This window comes from Aspergillus bombycis (genome assembly GCF_001792695.1).
Source record: "Aspergillus bombycis strain NRRL26010 chromosome Unknown contig00059, whole genome shotgun sequence".
Classification (NCBI taxonomy): domain Eukaryota; kingdom Fungi; phylum Ascomycota; class Eurotiomycetes; order Eurotiales; family Aspergillaceae; genus Aspergillus; species Aspergillus bombycis.
Genome location: NW_019170061.1, coordinates 28,812 through 51,020, shown reverse-complemented (window position 1 = coordinate 51,020; position 22,209 = coordinate 28,812). Strand labels below are relative to the sequence as shown.

The following is a 22,209-nucleotide window of genomic DNA, read 5'->3' as shown; positions in this document are numbered from 1 at the left end:
TATCATTCATCCATGCATAACCTGTACCCTCCCGTGCCGTTTCAGCACTTTGGCTGCAACAAGTCAAACACAACAACAGAGCGTGTAGAGTGCCATGTCGGTACCCTTTGGCACTTAAGCTATGAGAAGCAAACCCAGTTATTGACTGACACATCTCCATGCACATCTTGAGCTTCCTGCACAACCCCTCGCTACAAGCAGTGTAAAATAAGAGGAATAAATAGAAAATGGAAACGAAGAAAAGCAAGATGAATATGACAAGTAAAAAATTTCCCCCAAACATGGTTGGCATATACCGATTTCCAGCGATGTGTTTCGCACGGGCATGGGATGTAATGTTGGCCGAGCTCATCTCGCGGATGCTCCTGAGGTTATCCCAAGACACGTATATTATAGGTGGCGAGGTAGACGTTGTCACAAGCCCATGAAGACCTGCAAATGTCGACAGTGGGTCATCTCATATTTTCAGCATATACATCCTCAAGCCTATCATATACCTTACCCGCTGAAAGTAGTTGATACATGACACATAATCGCCTTGGCCCATCAGTATAAGTTTTATACAATCCCAACGTATACCGAAAAGATACCGAGAATACTCACCAGTACAAATGATAGTACCTGCTCGCCAGAAGTATTGCACGCTCTGGATGCAAGATGGGTAGCGTGAGAGCAAAAATCCAAGATAGAGAGAGGTCGTTTAGAAACATATCGAGGGCTTGGGTATTGCGAGATAGTGAGGTTGCCAACGCTGAACGGGTGCTATGCGCACACGCAAGCGTAGCTGGTACGCCTATTCACGAGGTGTAATAGTTATATCCTTAGATTGCTCAGCTAAGGAGGATATGGCGTCTCGCCCACTATCCATAGTGCAGATTCATTTCACCTCATCTGCAGCGTCTGGCGGCTGAGGACCGACGCTGCGGCCGGCGGTGCTTGAGCAGGTATCTGGGGTGGCATTTGGGGCATCTGATTATAGCCGCTGCTTGGGGTACGATGTTGGTGGGGTGGATAGTGATGCACCTGATGCGGGCTAGATTGGAAGGGCGGCTGCTGTTGTGGATAGTTGCCCCGAACGGGAGGCACTGGGAACGGTCAGCAATCGGCAGTGGGTCGCTTCATTGGTTGCAACATACTGTGACCTGGCTGCTGAGCTGCATAGACGGGCTGTCCATGCTGCCCCGGAGACATAAACATGACTGGCTGCGGCGGCTGGCCCTGTTGGGAGTTTTGGTGCATCATCATTGGGGCACCGCGGCTGGGGCTCGGAAAGCCGCTGTGCGGCTGAGGCGGCGCATGCTGCGGGTAGGCGTGACCCGGGTTCGGGGAATACATCTGCATCTGAGGCGTGTAAGGGGCCATACCCTGAGGGACACCCATGTAAGGACCGCTGGAAGGTTGCTGGACCATCATGGGGGCACCCATGTTGGCCTGCGGGTTCATAAACTGAGGAGCACCTGGGTAGGGCCTCATAGGACCGGGTTGGGGGCCGCCTTGGTTGACGTAGAATTGTGGCATAGGCTGTCCGAATGCTAGCTGTGCATGCGGGGCCATGGGAGAAGGATACCCATGTTGAAGTCTAGGAGAGGGGAAGACCTGAGAAGTTGAGGCTGACATTTGCATCCGATGAGGGTCGTCAAAGTGAGGTGGACCAGATGCGTGGTGCTGGGGATGCAGGTGAGGCCCATGTGGGGGACCAGAAACAGGAGGCATGCCTGGTGTAGTCTGGGGGAACTGGAAGGGCATGTGGGGTTGATGAGGAGCCTGGGGATTAGATGCTGAGCGGTTCTGGGGAGAGATGGCTGGAACAGTAACAGGAGGCTTGAACATCTGCAGATAGGTCTTCTCTTCATTGCCAGAAGCCACGTCCCAGGTGGGGAGGGTTTTATATGCTGGCGGAATTCCTCCGTTGAAAGTATAATCCTTCTCGGTCTGCTCCGCGCTCTCCTTCTTCATTCGTTTAATAGGGTTGAATTGGTTCTTGAGAGACGGGCGCTCAGTGACGGGCCGTGGCTTCTTAGCACCGAAGAATGCAGATGGGCTAGTGGCACGAGAAACAGAACGACCCCCGACCAAGGGTGCTGCGCTGGACGAAGCACCTGGGGTGAATGTGCTTGCGGCTGGGTTGGGCTTGAACTCTAGGGCTCTCACATTGAACTTTGTGGACGCAGAAGACGTTGGCGTTTGCATTTTGCTTGGGCTGGTTACGCCGGACTGGTCACCAGCGGGGCCAGTTGGAGGTAAGCGAACGTCTTGAATAGGCAAAGGCGCAGGAACAGTCCCCATTGCGGCACCTTTCCGCTGCTGAAGATTGTCGGCCAGGCGATGCCCGAGCATCCCCGTAGTTTGACGAGGTGGATTCATTGTCTGGTGTTGGGGTCGCGCACCAGAACCCGCGTGCGGACCAGTAGGAGGGTGCACCTGGCGACCACGAGGATAGGCCGGCCGATCGGACGGTGTCGCTGCTGGCGTTGTTCCGCTGTCATGGCGAGCCGAGACCGGGGCACGAGGCGTTTGTTTCTGCTCAGGCGTCGGAGAGGTCTTGGTTGATGATGTTTTCTCCTCAGCCTGCTGCTGAGCTCTCTGGATGATTTCTTCCTGCTTATGAGGGTCCTTGGCAAGGATAGGTACCAGATCCTTGGGGACTGGCGTAGCGAGCTTGAAGTTCTTCGAAAATTTCATCAGTTCGTTGAGTTTGATTGTGCGATCATAGGACGCCTGGTTACGGCGGCGTTCCTGCATTTTCTGTTTCTCGCTGTTGGCGAACTGACGGAAGTGATCTAGCACTTCAGCTTCTACGTTGGCGGTAGCATTCTCCGTACCAGTCCGTTTCGGTACAGCGCCGGTGGCTGATGGAGGCTTCGCCGAGACAGACTTCTCTGCGTCAGAAGCGGCGCTGGGAGCTGTAGCCGAAGGTACCGGTTGCGATGCGGTGCTATCTTTAGGCGGTGGTGCCGAAGAAGGCGTTGTGTCCTTGGGTACCTGTTTCACAGTGCTAGCGGAGGAACTTGGAGTTGCGGCAGCTTGAGCGGCAGCCTGTCGACGAGCCGGCGGCGTGTACTTGTTTGGCTGCCCAGAGACAAGGGGTGGGAAGTTTCTCTCGTCACGTCGGACACCACTGTATTTGTCTTCCTCGTCACCACCATCTCCTGGCACTGTTATCCCTCGTTCTTCCCTCATATGCGCATTGTCAACGTCGGTGTTCTCGATTTCACGTGCAATACGAGCGGCTTCTGCTTCCTTATGCTTGTAAGTCGGATCGGAACGGTCGATCCGGGTAGTGTAGAGATTCTCGTCATAACTACTAGTGGCTCCAAACAGCCGTGCATTGGTCTCGAACTGATCCCAGCCAGCTGAAGTTTTGGTAGTTTCCAAGGACAAATCCACCTCGGTCTCTGCCGATGGTTCCCAGCGCTTCAAGGTTCGCTCGCGTATCGCCAAGTTACCAGAAATGTCGACATCGGTTCGGAAGCCAGTAGAGGCACCTAGAGAGCGTTAACGACTAGAAAACAATATGAGGCGCAGAAATTAAATGCGGGCAAGCTTTACCATTTGTTCCTTTTGCTGTAACATCGGATGTAGAGACGTTGGGGACGGATATTTCCACCACATCCTTTATATCGAACGACATACTGTGATCTGGTGCAGATCCTAGAAACGGACTTGTAGCATCGCTTACACCATTCGCCCGGTTTTGCTCTTGCTTCGTTGGGCGCTGTACCATTTTGAGGACAAAGGATGATTCGCTAGGCTCAAGGGAGGAAGAAGAGAATATTCCAGTGTACTTCTCGCCATTTTTTGTGGTGATGGTAGCGGTCAAACCCTAAGATGTATAAGTGCTCTGTCCCGTGTAGGGTTAAGGGTGGATGAGCTTACAATAAAGCTGGTAACCAAGAAAACAAGGCGGTCATGGGCATGATTATCAGGTGTGTTCGACTCTTTTGATGTTGGCTTAGGGGCAGCATTCTGTTTCTGGGCCATATTTCCGTTCTGTTGCGAATACGAAGACCTCTGAGTAATCGGGTTCGTGCCTTGGGTCCAAGCCTTCTGGGAGTTACTGCGCCTGTATAGGATGGAGAAGAATCGTTAGTCAATGCATCACAAGGAGAAGCTGCAAAAGGCACTAAATCCAAATGCTTTGGTCTCCGTGCCGTGACAGACAAGCATAGCCATCGGTAACAGGAATCTATATAGACTAGAAGAGAAGAATAGGGCGCTGAAGCAAAACTCGTTTGTCGAGTGGTAAGTGTGTTTGTTGGAAAAAGCCCAGGGTGGGTAAGGAGACGCTCAACGGCGCTCTCGCAAGGTGATCAAGCGGTGAAACAAGAGCAACAGAAACAAAACGACCGATGGATTGGCTTGGACACGAAATAATCGAATAATATAACTAGACCACACAACATACCTCTGACCTCCATCTAGCGGACTGCCTGTCTGACGGCGACCTCCATCCGCCTTGGAGTTAGCGCTGGATCTCAATGAAGGCCTGGAACCCGAGTTCTGTGAAGACGAATTGACGGTATTGCCGGATGCACTATTGGCAGCCGGCAGGGAGTTGACAGAAGCCATTTGGTGCGGTTGTCAAAGTCGAATGAAGCTCACGCCGTGGAACTTCGCACGACGTAAAGCCGTAGAAAGATAGACACACGCACACACACCGCCTGCGCGAACAGAGAACGACCTTGTCGGGGGGAAGAAGAGAAGCGGGGGAAAATGTTAGAGGGGAAGGATAAAAGATCGCAAGAAAAGAAATAGGTCACGGGACCACAATAATCAAGGGGAGTAAAGAGGTAAATAAAGAAGCTTGGGAAGAAAATTGTCGAAATGAGGGGGAGAAGGAGAAAATGAAGATGGGGGTGGAATCCCGAACCACAAACTGGTGATTGAGAATAAGAATAATAAAAAAGAACAATAGAAACAAAGCACACCGGCCAGGGTCGAAACGGAGGAGAGGCGACGGCAGCGGAGGAGAGGGAGGACAAGAGGAGGAGGAGGAGAAGTCGTCACGGTTTAGTGTCCGTGGAGGTGTCCAGACAATTAGTAGGAACAGTAAAGTGTTAAGGCAGGAGATGAGGTGAGGTTTTGGCGGAGGGAAAAGAGTCCCTTCCCATGGTTCCATTGGGCGGTTTGGCAGCAAAAGTGGGGACCTCCTCGATTTGATGGGAAATCCTAAGGTAAGGTAGGTAATTAACGTTATTTCATCAATACACACATTGTACGGAGTTATGTCCAGGTATACATACTCCCTTCCTCTTGGGATCATGATTACAAGAAACATACCACCTGGTATACTATGAGAGGATTTTTTTTTCATCACTCTGATAGTTACTTTCCCGTTTCTGAGAATATTTATTCATTCTCGTGTTCCTCTTCAGTGTTGATTAATATTATCTGGGTTCTTTCCTTTCTGCCTGCATCAAATCAAGAATGGGACTGACTGACTGAATGGACTTCTGGAGTTACTTCTGTGTACTTCAATGACTGTTGTGTAGTGCGTGTTCCACTTTCCCTAGGTACTCAAACGCACTTCAACAATTGTGTCTGCCCAATCTGAATGGAGTACTCCTGCCTGGTGGCCTGTCAGAACCCACTTCTTCCGGCCCACTCTGATAGCACCATGAATTAATCTTCTACTCCATACTAAGGATGTCTATCGGCAATGCCATGTTACTTTATTGAATAAACCCTTGTACTTCACGATCGATTTTTCCTTTGTTTCTTCTTTTTCTTGTCCGTCAGCATTTTCTTTCCGCAAAAACCCAAACATTCAGCCCGTCCGCTATGCTGAGTATTGTCTAAGCGTAGGTTTAAATACGTTGTTACCTGACACATACAGGTCTGCAACAACCTTACATTCCAGGGTACTGTAGCGAGAGTTGTAACACACCGATGCTCGATGGCCAAAAATCCGGTGTGAATGCACCAATTCTTCATTTGCTTAGGTTGGGGGCTGCTTCCCGCAGACAAGGCCGATCACATCGCACGGTTACTTATGGCTTATGGCGGAGTAACTACTAGTACACTACATATAGTATTATCTACAAAAGGTTGAAGGGCTTATGTATTCATCCATGACCTTGCGTATGCTTACGCTTTGAAAGTCAGGCTGTCTGGTACGACTACTACACAGTACTTAGTAGTAGTTAGTTATATTCAGAGTCAGACTGCACATGACCTCTTCTGCTGCTGCATTGGTTACTTGGCCGTTATTTTGCAATACAAGTAAAGATATAACTAACTTTACCTTACAAAGCCCGACAGCCTCATAACGATCCCGTCTCATTAAGATCCATAAGGTTGACGTTGGTTATTGATTGGGTTTATCTCCGCTTATCCGCGACGATGGACTAGTCTATTGACTAACCATGACAATACTATGAACACAGGTAGAGAGTTTGATATTCATTTTGCAGAGTTAAGACTTGCTAAATTTTAGATAGTACTCTCTTCCACCAATAATGTCCTTGTAGAAGAACAAAAATATCCCCAATGCTTAGAAGAGTACGAGGAGTATACTCTCCATTCCCTCGATGGGTTGTCTCGGGTCTTCACAAAAATAGTAATCGCCCAGCGAGCGGGTCCCATTCTTGGCACCAGTTTTCCAGAGTAGGACAACGATAGAGTTCAAGCAGGAAGAACAACAGGTATGGTACGACGAAAAATATAAGGGGATGGTAGGATATTGCCTTTGCATACGGACATCAATCTCTCAGTCAGAATGGTAGTCCAGTCATTATTTGTCAATGAATATCCTACCGAGGTTCTCTTTTATACCTCGAGGGTGTGAGGGATATGGCCAAAAGAGGGAAAGCGGGAGGCTGGTGGTGGAACAGCTGACAAGGGGTGCCTTAGGCATGGCGCCAACTGACTTGGACCAACTGCAGCCCAAGCAGACTAAACCAGAAGACAGCCGATCAGTTCATTTATCGTCGAACCCCCAATCAACACCAAAAAGAGGCTGGGATACGTGTGTGTGTGGATGTGTTTCTCAGCGAGGGACCTTTTCCTCCTCTAACATTCGCTTTCGCCCGATTATTTTTTTTCTTCCCTTCGTTTGTCTCTCCCCACTTGTTTTTGGTTTTGTTTCGTCTCTCTCCCTTACACCACACACTCTCTCACTTTCCGAGACAGTCTGTCAGCTTGGCCCCTTCCCTATTACGACCGGTCCCTTGCTCCCTGCACCTGCTGTGTCCCTCTCCCGTTTACCCGCCATCCAATTTACCCTCATAAAAAGGAAACCTTCCGACTTCCCACATATACGCACGCGCGCATACACGTTCACATATGCAGTCTGCCTCTAGCGTCTCGTCTCGCTCCCAGCGCAGTCCGTCAGCCCAGCATTTTTCCTCGGGCTCCGGAAGCAGTATCGAATCCGCCATGACTTCACAGTCCTCCGCACCACGCAGTTCATCCAGCTCCGGGCGATCACAATCCAGAAGCTCTGTGGTAAGTTGTGCATTTAATAGTTCACGCCGCAAACCTTTACCCTGGCTGTCACCCACGTTGTACCCACAATTACCCCGGCTAATACATGTCTATTTGCTCGCCCCAGCCCGATAAGCAGATCTCACAAATTGAAAAGAGCGTCACGCATCTCTTGGTAGCCACGAAGCAACTATTAGAAACACTGACCCAATGGTCCCGGAAACAAGCTTCGGAGAACGAGGTATCTGACGTCTACGTGCGGCTAGGTTATGAGTTCAACCTTGCCTGTCGCGCATTCAATGCGATCGGGGTCGACACCTCAGACTTGGGCCCGGTGCCAGATCTTCTCCGAACAATCCTTGAAGACACCCTTAGCCAGGATGCTTCCCCGCAGAGCCTCGACCGCTATCTCCCGCGCATCCGTGACATCATCATCAACCTTCTTCACGGACTCAAGAAGAAGCAGGCCCGCCTACGTTCGCGGCAACAGCGAGAGGAAAGTCGTTCAGCACCTGGCCGGCAAGCAAGCGCTGGGAGTGTTGCGAGTGGGCAGGCGGCTATGAACCAGGCGTACGAGGAAACTGTTTCTACCGTGTCATCACCGAAACGATCAGGTCGCCGTTATGGAAGTAATGGCTCTTTGGAAGACCCGTCTGGTACGTCTCGAACCTCACCAGCGCCGGTTGACACGCGAGGGGGAAGCTTCTCAGAACGAGAAGCATCACGACGAGAAGCACAGAATATCCTGTCTCAGTCCTCCCAACCTGAAAGTGAATCGACTCCCAAGGCTCCCGCGTCATCGGTGAATCCTTCCGACTATCCTACTCCTCCACCGCCGCCTCCCAAGCAAGATGATGCCATTGGTGCGCTGCAGAGAAGTGGTGAGCTTGAGAGGCGCGCGTCACGAAGGTTCTCCGCGTATCAGATACAAAAACACCTGGGGACTTCTTCCAGCGGTGTCCCTGTTCTCCCAACGCAGCACTCTCCTCTGCCAAATCGTGGTCGCGATGTTCGTGAATCGTTGAATGCTGTTCGTCTACGAGGATCTTACGCCCACGGCCGACAGCGATCGACGAACCGCTTGCAGGAGACCACTACTACCAAAACTGCACCGGCGCAGGCATCTCCGAATGTTCCGAGCATTGAAGAAGAACGTACTAAGTCTCGGGCTGAGGCTTCGACGTCTGTCTCCGCAACAGACTTTCCTATTCCTCAAGACAAAGTTCAAAAACGGCCAGATACCGAAACAATTGATCTACCTCGCCCTCAGGAGGAGCCTTCTCTTGCCGAGGCATTTCAGCCGGCCAAGGAGAGCACAATCGACGCTGTTGCCTCTCCAACGACACCCAAATCAGAACGTCGACAGCCACCGTCTGTCTCCACTCCTCCCCAGAGCGCTCAATATACTGCCGAACAGCCATCTCCCGGGAAGGAGCTCACCCTGTTCCTACAGTATAAAAGCAAGATCAAGAAATATGTTCTGCCAGAAGGCTTTACTGGTCTGACGATTGGAAGGCTCCAGCTGGCTTTCATCGAGAAATTTGCCTGGAACACTCACAATAATGGAGCTGACTTGCCGGAGATCTATATCCAGGATCCCGTCTCGGGTGTCCGCCACGAGCTGGAGGATTTGAACGACGTGAAGGACCGGTCCGTCCTCGTGCTAAATATCGACATCCTTGACGAGGTGAAGAAGCATTTTGACGATGAATTTGGTGGTGTCCGCCGGTTAATTGAAGGCGTCAAGGACGCTCTGAATGGCCAAGAGAGTGTGATGCAGCGGGTGTCCGACCGCCAGCTTGAAGCGGCCAAGGAAATGGCTCGTCTTGCCGCAGCACCTCCGGTATCTGTGTCAAGTGCAAAGTCTGGGGGCCCTTCGAAGGATCCGATTGCAGGCAGCGACAGCCAACTTGCAGAACTTCAGAGCCTTCGGCGTGATATTGCTGTGCTGCGACAAACTTACTCCAATTTCCAGTCGGATATCGCAAGTTCGATGAACGCGATCCGCACCAAGGCCAGCGGTGTGAAATCCGCTGCCACGGAAGTATCTCTGCCGTCTTTTGAAGGTGATGCAGGACGCGCACGCGTCAATTCGGGAAAGAAGGAGCTTGGTGAAGAATCAGAACGCCTTGTAGCACGTGTTGATGACCTTCAAGATCTGGTGGAGGATCTGCGCAAAGATGTGGTGACTCGCGGGGTTCGGCCGCTGCCGCGCCAACTGGAAAGTGTCGGCAAGGATATCAGTGCTGTTACGAAGGAGATTAAAAAGATGCAGGAATTCCTCAAACGGGAGAAACCGATCTGGACCAAGATTTGGGAGAAAGAGCTACAACTTGTATGCGAGGAACGTGATCAACTCACTATGCAAGAAGACCTTGCGGCCGACCTGCAGGACGATGTGGAAAAGGCCGCCCAGACATTCGCTCTTGTTGAGCAGGCTACCAAAGAACAAGCAATGCAGAACAATCCCACTAACGGAGTCACCCTACGAAATACTTCTCGTAATGTGGTCATCGACCCCGCAGTGGATCCCATGAAGGCGAAAGACAGCGTCCTAGGGGAAGTTCGTGCGCTGCAACCGAACCATGAATCCCGCCTTGAGGCGATTGAAAGAGCAGAGAAAGCACGGCAGAAAGAATTAGAGAACCGCCGGATCGGTCTCTTCCAGAAGGAACTGGGAGCATTTGTGGAAGAGGGTAAGCTGAAAAAGAGTGGTGGTGTAGAAGAGACCGAAAGGCTTCGACGGGCCAAGGATGATCGCATCCGCAAGGAGGTGTGGGAGAGACAACAAGCTCGAGCAGCAGAAATGGAGAAAGCAGAGGCGGAAGCTGCAGCAGCACAAGCCGAACAAGCTTCTCAGCCAGAATTGAACACAACAGATGGTGCTGAAGCAAAGGTTGAGGATGGAGCATCAGATACCGGAGAAGAAAACGAAACATCGTCCGCCAAGGGGAAGGAACCTATCTCCGAAGAAGCAGAGGAAACTAAAGGTAAAAAGGAGGAGAGCGAGTCGGCAAAGAATGATGAAGACAAGCCGACTCAGCCTGAGACTTTATGAATCGCGACTTCACGCGGACACATTATCATTTTTTCCCTTTTATTGTTGATATTACTACTGCATTCGTTGTTTGTCCCTCGCTATGTCGATTTCCTTTGAGCCTTGGATGCTTTCGTGAACCTACCCCTTTCCTTTTGTTTTCTCTTTCTTCCACTTGTTTTTTTCTCCTTTTCATTCTTTTCCTTTTTCCCTTTCTCATTTTCTCATTTCCGTTTTTCTCCGTTATACGGCATGGCCCCGCCTCGCAAAGTACTCACGTCTGCTCGTGCGTGTGCCGGGTCTGGAAGTTACTACTCTGCGTGGTGTGCTATAGCCGTTACTTATTCGAATTGCTGAGGATACCCTGCCACTATTGTGGCCTGTTTATGACCATTGTGATGATACATTGGGGGCGTCGAAGCATATATCCCTTGTCTTTATATCTGTACCTGCGTTGACTTCGATGCGACCCATGTTCAATTGATATATTAAAATGCGAGACCTGATTAGTGGGATCATTGTCTTTATACTTCAATTCTGGGGCTGTAGAACGTTGCAATACATCTGGACAAGCTATACCTGTTGTTTACGCTAGGTTTTCCAGTCATGTCATGGCCACTTGCTATGAATGGGAGATTTAGGTCTAGCTGGGTGCTACTGAGCGCTTCCTGCCCTCTCTTGTATATTTTTTATAGACTCGTACAATATTATATATAGTATGATCAGCGAGAAAGATCCTTGACGACTATTATACAATAGTATGTAGACAAAGTTAGTTCACTTCATCTATAAACTCGTTCATGGCGCGACGTCCGCAGCCTATGAAACGGACTACTAACTACTCGCTAGACTGTAGACAATGGCCCAAGATCGAATTCCATACGAATGGGTAGTAGAATTTAGCATGCCAATAGTAAGAGTTAAATCCATGACCTTCTTAACCAAGTCTCCCATTCTAAATACCTACTCAATAAAATTTCTAAACTTCAAGAAGCTGCAACTTTCTGAAGTGCGCATACCTCACAGTACATGCTTTTGTCTTTCCCTCCTTATAACTAGATGAGTATGGCCATTTCATGACGGTGATGATGATAAACGGATGGTTCTGGACCACTACAAAGTCCAGAAAGGATCTCCGAGAATACCGGGTGAGATAGCCCTCTGTAGCTGTAGTGATATATACCTACCCTTCATGAAATCAAAATGACTCTGCTACAAGACCGGGTGATCGGACATTAACGGCAAAATGCACTGATGGTAGGTGATGTCTTCTGAATGTCGTTTTCTCAATCAGAGACCAAACAAAACACCGAAAGCAAATATCCCTCCGTTGCATTGAATAAATCCCCCCTAAAACATCTAACTAAGATTCACAACTGATAATTCAACAATCCTTCCAATAACCAAGCACCGACAACAACAGCCAAAGGCCAGATCACAGGAAAGCAAAGAGCCACAGTCCCAAAGATTCCGTCCGACAAGCCACTACCACATCACGTCCGCATCCATACTACTGAGCCTCTCCAGGGTCTTCACCCTCTCCTGCACGATCCTCACCCCCTCCTCATCATGCCGATTATCCTTCATCAAATTCTCCGCCGAAACAACCGCCGAGTGGAAGGGAGCAGACTCCTTCATCCTATCGCGCAGATCCCGCAAAACCCGAATCTCGCTCTCTAGCGCCTCTACAAGCTCCAGATGAGCCTCGGCCGCGTTCTCTGCATGATCAAGCAGCGTCAGCGCCTGGAAGACCCACGGTGCGGTGGTTTCCTCCTGTTTGGGGAGGGTGAACTTGGACGAGACGTCCGTTTTGATCTTCAGGTACAGCTGGAGGAGGTCTGCGTAGTTGGTTGGCTCTGTGGGCTGGGTCTTGGGTGCTGGAGTAATGGTGTGCGAGTCTGAGGCTGTGCTGGGCTGTTTTTCGGAGCTTGGTGTGAACTGCATCATTGATGCTGGTGGGGTCAAGTTGCGAGGTGTTGTTGAGAAGGAGGAGTATACGGAATGCGACGAGGGGAAGCTAAGGTGGGATTGGTATCCGAGTATTGGGACGTCGGGTTTGGAGTTCATCTTGAGTGGCGGAGGTATCAACGAAGGAAGACAGTAGGAGGGAAGATAGGATATCGTGTGTTTTATTGCTGTGGTGGCTGAACGAAGAAGTCGAGGCAAGTGGTTGGGTGTAGGTGGATTCAGTCGAGAGTGGGAAGAATTAAGGAGAAGGTAATGGTGAGTCAAATGACGAGACCGGGACATAGTCATGGTCATGATTGACTCGATGATGCCTTGATGTATGGTATTACTGTAAAATGATGACATTTCTACGTGCTATATAGGCTGGGCTCGATAACATGGTAGCCTCGGTAGGCAACAACCTGATCGATAGTGTGCCCTATAAGTATCTGCATCTAGATAGAGCATTGTTGGGCGGCATGGGATTGTAACCATATAGATACCAAAGGATAGCATGTTCACCAGGCCAAGTTAGGGTTGGCATATGGAGAGACCCCACTGTGGGTCAATGTCAGGGCTGCCTGAAGATCGGCACTCCAGGCCTTCCGGCTAGATGAGAGTGGAGTTTATGGAGTACTAACTCGTATATTATGAAAACCAGTGATACTCCTACAGTCTCTCGAATGTAAGAGAGGCCACTCATACTCTGCAAAACTAAAAAGAGGAAGGGAAACAAGTATACGGGGTAAGTCAACCACAGACTAAAGGTGTGTCTGGGGCTATGATTACGCAATGTATTCCAATCATACTTCTCTGAAAGTCGAAAATGGTACGATTAGTGAAGGGGCGTGCTGTACTCCGTTGAGATACTAGTAGATGGTGTTAAAGGCTTGGTACATGACGGATAAGCTCATAACATTTAGTCAGAGCATATATATATATAGAGCCCATGCATGGCCCCGCAAGCCAAAGAGCAACGCTACTATACAGTTAGCTGCCAATCTATCAGAAAAGTCATGCCTCAGTCCACCTCTTCACGTGCCCCCAATGCGGCACCACAACGTCCACCCTCAAATGCATCACAGAAGCACAGTGAACTTCGTCCGAAAGATGGTTAGTGGACATGTTTACCCGGATTGGTCTCAACCAGGGTAATTATATCTTGACGTGACTAATAGGGGATTTGTCTTCAGGAGGCTTCTTGATCAAAATCCCGAATAGCCACTCTGAATTCAAGCGCCGAAAGCATGCCCTCTCCCAGAAAAACCAGCGGGATCGGCTAAAGATTGCCTTCGATCAGATGGCCCATGTACTTAGTGCAAGTGGCGTGGACTGCGGGCGAAAAAGGGGACTGTGCACCAAGGTAAGACGCCATCAGAAACGAGCTGGGTGATGTTTGTTTTCTCGCAACACTCACTGTCTGAGAATATTGTTGGCTGACATGAGATAATGGCCTGCGCTGTCACATTAGGTGGAGCTCCTCGAAACCGCGGTAGAATATATCCAGCACTTACAGACCGAGTTAAGTGAGCGTCGAAATCATACACGAAGGGAGGGGTAAATGAGATGATTGTCATAGTTCGGGATTCGTCGATGATGTTAGTGACAGACTGGTTGGTCGGAGATTTTCTGCTTCTAGCAACAGTACTATGCTTATTCTAGTCAGTTTCTCTTGCTCATGCTTTTACCTTCGTATCTTAGTCGGTTCTAGTGTCAGGCAGCTGCAGCTGCAGCTTCCATGTGGTGACTCTATGAGCAGGAGACAACCTGCCAAGAAAGGAAATGACTTGGAGGCACGAAGCATGCTCGACTGCTGCAAGAAGACTGGTCCAAAGCGAGTCCGTGAAATACCCAACAATGATCTGTGGCTGCCACACGAAAAGGAATACTAAGGCAAATCTCAGCCTGGATAGGGTATGGCTACCCCCCTTCACGATCCTTTTGTGGAAGACTAGGGCCAGGGCTGCGAAGTTGCAGCCATTTTCAAGGGTACTTCGAGTGAAACTCAAGTCATGTCGCAGCACTGTCATATACCATGGCGGATGCCAAGAATCTGGAACTGGACTGTTAGCGCTACTCATGAGCTCGATCCGAGCCCACGTTCCTTTCTATAGAGCTTTAATTGGCCATATAAGCTTTCGAAGCAAGTGGTGCCAAGGCTGTTTATGAGCGGACTCCTTGGCAATTGAACGATATACTGCCAAGAGCGTCGGAGCATCCGAGCCCATCAGTTGACTTTCAGCGGCCGAAAATACTAGGGAATTATCCCTAGCCTTGAATCTGGTCCTGTCTGAGGTTACATGGAGGGTGGGCGGATTACTATGTTCAAAAGTATGGAAACGCTGGGTGATCGTGCTAGGATTTTGCTTTTGTTCTACCTACTTCTCCTCTGTAGGAAATTGCCCATGGTATATATAGCCGCTATGCATGCCCCGCTGGTTATGAAGATCTGTGGCCTGACCCACGACCAGTCTCTTGTTGGCTTCAAGCCTCTGCCAAGATGGCCCTTCACCAGTTTGACTACATCTTTGCTCTCGGCACCATCTTTGCCTTCCTAGATGCTTGGAATATTGGCGCCAATGATGTCGCCAACTCTTGGGCGACGTCAGTCTCATCGCGATCTTTGAAGTATTGGCAGGCCATGATACTTGCTTCCATCATGGAGTTTTGTGGCAGGTATGGACACTCCACTGTCCTTCCCAGCCAGTGTTTCTGAGGATATCAGATGCTAATGCCAAGACTTAGTATTGGTGTGGGCGCCCGTGTTGCAGATACAATCCGGACGAAGGTTGTCGAAGTCGACCTCTTCAAGGAGGATCCCTCTATGCTTATGCTGGGCATGCTATGTGCGGTCATGGGCTCCTCCATCTACCTTACCATAGCGACGAAATTTGGAATGCCTGTTTCCACCACACACTCCATCATGGGTGGCGTCATTGGAATGGGTATTGCGTCGGTTGGAGCGAACGGCGTTTCGTGGTGGGGAGGTGATATCAACTCCGGCGTTGTTCAGGTGTTCCTGGCATGGATCATTGCCCCCTTCATGTCGGGCGCCTTTGGTGCCATTGTCTTCCTGATCACTAAGTACGGAGTGATGCTGCGGAGCAACTCCATCCGGAATGCTTTCATTGCTATTCCTATCTACTTCGGCATTACTTCTGCTCTCCTTACCAGTGAGCCGTGTACCCAGAACTGCATGAATATTCGCTTACCTATATATAGTGCTCATTGTGTGGAAGGGTGGGTCGAGCAGGATTACCCTTACTGGCGCAGAGACGGTTGGTGTGATTATTGGGGTTGGCGCTGCTGTCGCCTTGATCGTTACCATTTTCTTTCTTCCCTGGCTGTACCGAAGATTGCTGAAGGAGGACTGGCAGCTTCAATGGTACCATCTCTTCCTTGGCCCTCTAGTTCTCCGTCGTGGAGAAGTTCCCCCTCCGCCGGAAGGGTACTCGCCCGTGCAAGATTACTACAGTGGCCATAAGACTCTGGAGCAGCTGCAGGTGGAGCGCGCTGCGACTCAAGAAAACCGACCGTCGGACCTAGAGAACGAAGGTGGGCTGGCGAAAGAGGGCCAGAATACTTCCTCCGAGGCTTTGAAGTCAGAAGCGCCAAGCGATGCACCTTCAGTGGCACCAAAGTCAGAATTCTCAATCATTGGCCCTCGGCCGGAAGGAAAGGGGTTCTTTCACCCAGCCATGTTGTTCTGGCAGTTCAAGCGCTTCTTCTTTCGGGGAATCGAGCAAGATGTTGTCAGCTTGCAAAAGAAGAAGAATATCCTTACTGGCGACATTGAAATGACCCATGCGCACGCAAAACATTACGATAACAGGACTGAGTACATGTACTCCTTCCTGCAGGTGCTGACGGCATCCACTGCATCCTTTACCCATGGTGCCAATGATGTGTCCAAGTATGTCTCCAGGTTTGGCTAATTATAAACTGTGCTAATTATCATAGTGCTGTTGGTCCATATGCCACGATCTACGATATTTGGCAATCTGGAAAGCTCAACTCTAAGAGTCCTGTCCCTTACTGGATTTTGTAAGTACCATGTACCCTGTTCCCATGACCGACTCGAAACTTATCTCTACAGGGCCTTTGGAGGTGCTGCTATCGCCATTGGAATCTGGACCTACGGTTACAACATCATGCGAAATCTCGGCAACAGGATTACGCTTCACTCCCCTTCCCGTGGTTTCTCCATGGAACTTGGCTCTGCCATTACGATCATCACAGCGACCAGGCTCAGTAAGTCCACCGTATACTCTTGCATGGTGACACCCTCTGACCACTAACCATATGTAGAGCTTCCGGTCTCCACAACGCAATGTATCTCAGGTGCAACCGTCGGTGTTGGTCTCTGCAGTGGAACCTGGCGTACTATCAACTGGCGCATGATTCTGTGGATCTACTTCGGCTGGGTCATTACTCTGCCCGTGACTGGTATCATATCCGGCTGTCTAATGGGCATTATTATTAATGCCCCTAGGTGGGGCATGGGCGTCTAAGTATTACCTTTACATAGAAGATGATGAGTTGTTGGAGCTGAGATTGGGTGTCCGATATCTGTTACTTATATACCCTTTGCTTTTCCCAGTGTAATTAATTAGCTTTACGGATGCTGTGTGCAGCCAAACTATGCCTTCCCAAAAGAACAATGGAGCGAAGAGATTTATATACGTATGGACTTCATATATGTACGAAGGAAAGAATTTATATAGATTATCCTTCCACACGGACTATGATAGTCCGCCAAGAAGGACTCGTGTGATTTGCACCAACAAATCCAGATTATATCATCAACAAGATCAGAAAAACGTAGAGCAACAGGCTAGATAAATATCTCATACACTTAACGCCGTAGACCTCCCAAACCTCGATCAAACATCAAAGTCTATTCTAAGCTCTTCATGCTATCCAACACGCAACAATTCCGCAACAACAATCTAGGAGTCAATGCAAGTCTAAAAAGAAAAGAAAAGAAAAGAAAAAAAGAACAAGTCAATGCTCTAAGCACCCACCCTCTCCAAAAACTCCTTAACGCGCCTAAACATCTCGGGCGGATTGGAATACATAGGGAAATGGCCACTATACGGAATCTCCGCCAACTCGACAGCACCCTCGCTCAACTTCGGTAAATACGACAAAGAAGCATTCTGCACGCCATACATGAACATGCAGGGGAAAGAGAAACCCAGAAACAAGGAAAGCAAGTCATTACTATCGGTGATCTCGACCATGGTCGACAGAATCCCATATGTAACATGGGGACTGACCTTGCGTGTTAAATTGGACGCATAGATGGCATTCGAGAAGGCGGGGGCCCGCCTCGCCCTCTCCGTAAACTCATGGAAAAACACCTCCGCGTCGTCCGCGGGGAAGAGAAAGACCTGGCGACTGAGGAAGCAGTCCTCCGGGGCAAGATTGCCCTTGATATTCACAAAGCTGAGGACGCGGTCTGGGATCTCCGATGCGAGGAGGAGGGCGGTTAGTCCGCCCATGGAGTGGCCCGAGAGGTGGAATTTGGTGACCCCGTAGTGTCGAGAAGGGCTTTGGCGGTTTTCACCAGGAATGGGATGTTCACTTTGCTGAGGTCGGAGCAGGTTGTGTCGCCACAGCCGGGGGCGTCGTAGAGAAGGAGTCCATATTCGCTGAGATGGGGGAGATGGGCGAAGTCATGGAGCTCTTCTTTTGAGGAGCCGAAGCCGTGCAGGAAGACGAACGGTGGACGAGTGCCCTTTTTGTAGATCGTGGAGAGTTCGAGACTGACGCCGTCGACTTGCAGTTGGACCTTCTCGTAGGAAGGGGCGTTGTCTAGGGAGAAGGTGGCGATATTGTCCATCTTGGCGGGTTTGCTAAGGGGATTGAATCTCCGCGCAATCTTGTATAGGGTATGCCTTGACTGGGTGTTTACAGCGGAAGGGTTGGCATGTACTTTTAGATTATATATATATGGGTCGATTGGCCGTGAAAACTATGAGTCAATTTGCCTCCAGTCAGTATGCCGTCGGCGTGTCGGAACTTGACCGATGTCTGCTCTGTTTGTCTCTGGTGGAGATGCCGATGGTCTCCCGCACTCCCGCACCAGTCGGCAGCTGCATTAGCCCTAATTCCGTCGGCATTATTTCATCCACCCGATCGGTCAGGTAGTTACTAGGTAGTATGTTAGCAGTATATAGTGCCCAGCCATAGTTCTAATAATGCAGGATGATACGTTGGACATAGCTTTCGTTTTCTAAGATCATTCTTTTCTACAACAGCTCTGGCATTTATCTTGAACGTCCTAGACAACCTGTTGCATACCGGCCGGTTCAATAAATGCTTCGCAGCCACAGCCAGCTTTTACATAGACTGGTGCCAGCACTTACTCGAAACTTTGTAAACACCGCATCTGGGAACATGTCTGCCCAATATCTCGACGTGCCCGTCCTTCCAGCAGATGCTGCCTTTGGCCTGCTAGCCGATTTTGACGCAGACCAAGACCCAACGAAAGTCTCCTTAATCGCAGGAGCCTATCGGGATGAAAAGGGCCAACCCTGGATTCTTCCCAGTGTGAAACAAGTAAGTAAAGTGTGACGGGCTTGACAGCGTATCGTCCGCCTGCACGCCCAACAGATGCTAACATGAGACTAGGCGAAAGAGCGTATTGCGGCCGACCCTAGATCACACCATGAGTATCTTGGTATTGCAGGGTCTCCTGTATTTCTGGATATTGCTAAGTCGCTCGTCTTCGGGACTGAGCTCGCAGAAAGCCGGAACATTGCAAGCATCCAAGCTGTGTCTGGCACCGGAGCAAACCACCTGGGCGCCGCATTCCTTGCCAAGCACCTGAAGCCCCAGCATGTCTTTATCCCAGATCCTACCTGGGTAAACCACAAAACAGTCTGGGCGGTGGCAGGCCCGAATGTAGTTCAGAAAGAGTACCCATACTACGATCCACACAGGCGATCCATTAGATTTGCCGATATGCTTTCGACGCTGGAGACAGATGCACAGCCAAACGATGTGGTCATCCTTCAAGCGTGTGCTCACAACCCCACAGGGCTGGACCTGACCCGCGACCAATGGAAGCAGCTGGCCGACGTGGTTTTGAAAAAGAAACTGTTCGTCGTGTTCGATAGTGCCTACCAAGGCTTCGCAACTGGAAACGTGGAAGAAGACGCATGGTCAGTGCGGTATTTCACAGAGCGTCTACTATCGAGCCAAGATCCTGGCCAAAGGATTCCCGGGCTATGCGTTGCACAGTCCTTCTCCAAGAACTTTGGACTCTACGGTGAACGCGTGGGCGCATTGCATCTAGTCGCCCCTTCGGACGTTTCCGTACAAGGTGCCAAATCTCAACTGTCACTGATTGCGCGTGCAGAGTATTCTAACCCGCCTCGATTTGGTGCTCAGATTGTGGAAACTGTCCTGACGGATGCAGAACTCAGACGGCAATGGCAGCAAGATCTGAACACTATGAGCTCACGCATAATGGACATGCGGAAGCAGTTGCGGACGAGACTGGAAGGCCTTGCTACCCCTGGGGATTGGTCTCATATTGAGTCCCAGACTGGGATGTTTAGCTACACTGGCCTGAGTAAGGAGCATGTCAATAGGCTCAAGGAGGAGTATCATGTCTATCTGATGCCCTCTGGACGAGCTAGTCTCTGTGGGCTGAATGAGGGGAATGTTGACTACGTCGCGAGGTGCATCTCCGAGGTAGTGAAGGGGAACTGATGATGTTTGTGTGTGATTATGAATGGCTCGTTTAGCGATAGCCCTGTCATGCCGTTAGACGGTATTCTGTGTATGACATGCCAACTTTATTGGAAGCCATGACCGTATCGGCCCTGAATTGTCTGTTGTATTTCTCTCTTATTCTATACCCCTAAATTTGAGCGGAGCTTGATAGTGGGGCTTGTCCGAACATTCTCAGTTACCGGATCGGGAAATACTTGAGCTCCCACGAAATACTTGAGTTCTTACGAAATGCCGCCCTCAGTTTCCTAATGAGTTCACTTTGAGATGCTGTCTATCGCATCGTGGCGGGGCTTATCTTTACAGCAGAGCTAGCAGCATCCCACTCGTGCATATTGTACCATCCTGCGCATTGACGTAGAACATCCCGGAATACGGGGAAATACAATTCTGGATCATTGACTCTACATACTTAATTTACTACTTCCAAAGCTTCTGCGTGAAAGCGCAACTATTTAAAGACAACCAGCACAATGACTGCCAAACTGTCACAGGACACCGCATCTACCCTTCGTGGGATGTTGGATGCGACGACATCGGGTCCATCGCCAAAGGTTCCCGGCCTCGTCTATTGCGCTGTCGACCGTGCGGGCGACGTGTTTTTCAGTCATGCCTCCGGAAAGCGTGGGAATGACTCCCCAGACCCGATGTCCTTAGACACAGTGTTTTGGATTGCTTCCTGCACAAAGCTGCTAACCAGCATAGCTTGCATGCAAATGGTTGAACAGGGCAAGCTGGCACTCGATGATGTTGAACAAGTCCAATCGCTCGCCCCAGAGTTAGAGGATGTCCAAGTCCTTGAGCGAGAGATTGACGGCAGTTTTCGCTTGGTCCCAAAAGACCGCGGTATCACACTTCGAATGCTGCTGAATCATACCTGTAAGGCTTTCCTTACCCCCTACACAGCTTCCTTGATTAACGCTGACCTTTCCATGTGTAGCCGGCTTTGGCTACGCCTTCGAGGATCTAAACCTTCGCGACTGGTCTCGCCCGCTCGGCTTGGACGACTTTTCCGGCCACGAGGCGGACGTGTTGCACCGGCCATTGGTCAATCAGCCAGGGACCCGGTTCCAGTACGGCGTCGGGCTTGATTGGGCTGGTGTGCTCGTGGAGCGAGTCAGCAGTCTATCCCTGGAGGAGTATTTTCAGCAGTTCATTCTGCGGCCTCTGGGGATTGAATCGATCACATTCTTCCCCTCTAAAGAGATGAAAATGAACCTGGCGTACATGCATCAACGCGATAAAGATGGTACAGTGAAAGTCACCGACCATCTGTATCGGTATCCTCTTCTGCCGTGCAAACCTGGAACGGAACGCCAGAGGTTCTGCATGGGGGGAGCAGGCTGTTTCGGGAAGCCCATTGAGTATTGCAGTATGTTACCTACCAAGCTTTCCCTGGCAACTATACACATGTGCACCCATGTGGCTAATATATAACATCACAGAGATCATCGCAACGCTACTAAACGACGGCACAGATCCAAAGACAGGAATTCAGCTCCTGAGGCCCGAAATAGTAAAAGGCAAGAAAGATCCTAATCCACCCAGCCACGCCACTCAGCAAGTTAACAAGTCGAATGTAGAAATGTTCACCGACCAAATTCCAGATCTGCCTCGGTATTGCAACGAATACACACCATCGGGAAAGCCGCTTCTCGCGAACCCTTGTCCGTTGGTGCCCTGTGATGATGACTTGACTGAGGGTTGGGGGCTGTCCTTCTCCCTCAGCCATCGCAAGAGCCCAACAGGACGGGCAGCTGGATCTGGTTCTTGGGAAGGACTGGCAAATCTGTTCTGGTTTGCGGATCGGGAGAATGGGGTTGGGGCTATTATTGCATCTCAGATTCTTCCATATGGAGGTATGTATTGATTAGGATGTGGAAACGGCACCTGGCTAACGGTTATATCTCTAGATCTCCAGGTGTTGGGATGCATGGAGGAGGTGGAGAAGATGATATATGATGAGTTGGAGTCTAGAAAGGTGTAGAAGGGCAATTTGATAGAAGACATGATAACTATCTAGAGACTTGTACTAGTTTAGAACTAGGATTAAACTT

The 22,209-nt window shown here is 50.0% G+C and overlaps 7 protein-coding genes across 7 annotated transcripts; 4 read left to right on the top strand and 3 right to left on the bottom strand.

The window, feature by feature from the left end:
- Positions 1-882: 882 nt before the first annotated feature.
- Positions 883-4,569, bottom strand: ABOM_007006 (putative PAB1 binding protein (Pbp1); the record flags this gene model as incomplete). The annotated part of the gene is made up of 5 exons (XM_022534135.1): positions 883-1,085; positions 1,137-3,485; positions 3,550-3,823; positions 3,877-4,063; positions 4,406-4,569. 5 exons carry the CDS (start codon positions 4,567-4,569, stop codon positions 883-885), a joined length of 3,177 nt encoding a protein of 1,058 aa, XP_022387888.1.
- A 2,715-nt stretch (positions 4,570-7,284) lies between these two features.
- ABOM_007005 (formin-mediated actin nucleation enhancer) lies at positions 7,285-10,483 on the top strand (the record flags this gene model as incomplete). The annotated part of the gene is made up of 2 exons (XM_022534134.1): positions 7,285-7,446; positions 7,553-10,483. 2 exons carry the CDS (start codon positions 7,285-7,287, stop codon positions 10,481-10,483), a joined length of 3,093 nt encoding a protein of 1,030 aa, XP_022387890.1.
- A 1,464-nt stretch (positions 10,484-11,947) lies between these two features.
- Positions 11,948-12,409, bottom strand: ABOM_007004 (uncharacterized protein; the record flags this gene model as incomplete). Its single annotated transcript, XM_022534133.1, has 1 exon — positions 11,948-12,409. One exon carries the CDS (start codon positions 12,407-12,409, stop codon positions 11,948-11,950), a length of 462 nt encoding a protein of 153 aa, XP_022387889.1.
- A 2,500-nt stretch (positions 12,410-14,909) lies between these two features.
- ABOM_007003 (inorganic phosphate transporter) lies at positions 14,910-16,920 on the top strand (the record flags this gene model as incomplete). The annotated part of the gene is made up of 6 exons (XM_022534132.1): positions 14,910-15,085; positions 15,155-15,582; positions 15,632-16,322; positions 16,370-16,453; positions 16,506-16,660; positions 16,718-16,920. 6 exons carry the CDS (start codon positions 14,910-14,912, stop codon positions 16,918-16,920), a joined length of 1,737 nt encoding a protein of 578 aa, XP_022387885.1.
- A 501-nt stretch (positions 16,921-17,421) lies between these two features.
- Positions 17,422-18,254, bottom strand: ABOM_007002 (alpha/beta fold hydrolase; the record flags this gene model as incomplete). The annotated part of the gene is made up of 2 exons (XM_022534131.1): positions 17,422-17,857; positions 17,944-18,254. The coding sequence occupies 2 exons, from the start codon at positions 18,252-18,254 to the stop codon at positions 17,422-17,424; spliced, it is 747 nt and encodes a 248-aa protein (XP_022387884.1).
- A 476-nt stretch (positions 18,255-18,730) lies between these two features.
- On the top strand, positions 18,731-20,131 carry ABOM_007001 (aspartate aminotransferase; the record flags this gene model as incomplete). The annotated part of the gene is made up of 2 exons (XM_022534130.1): positions 18,731-18,973; positions 19,046-20,131. 2 exons carry the CDS (start codon positions 18,731-18,733, stop codon positions 20,129-20,131), a joined length of 1,329 nt encoding a protein of 442 aa, XP_022387887.1.
- A 494-nt stretch (positions 20,132-20,625) lies between these two features.
- Positions 20,626-22,139, top strand: ABOM_007000 (serine hydrolase domain-containing protein; the record flags this gene model as incomplete). The annotated part of the gene is made up of 4 exons (XM_022534129.1): positions 20,626-21,031; positions 21,093-21,524; positions 21,598-22,011; positions 22,066-22,139. The coding sequence occupies 4 exons, from the start codon at positions 20,626-20,628 to the stop codon at positions 22,137-22,139; spliced, it is 1,326 nt and encodes a 441-aa protein (XP_022387886.1).
- Between the last annotated feature and the right edge of the window lie 70 nt (positions 22,140-22,209).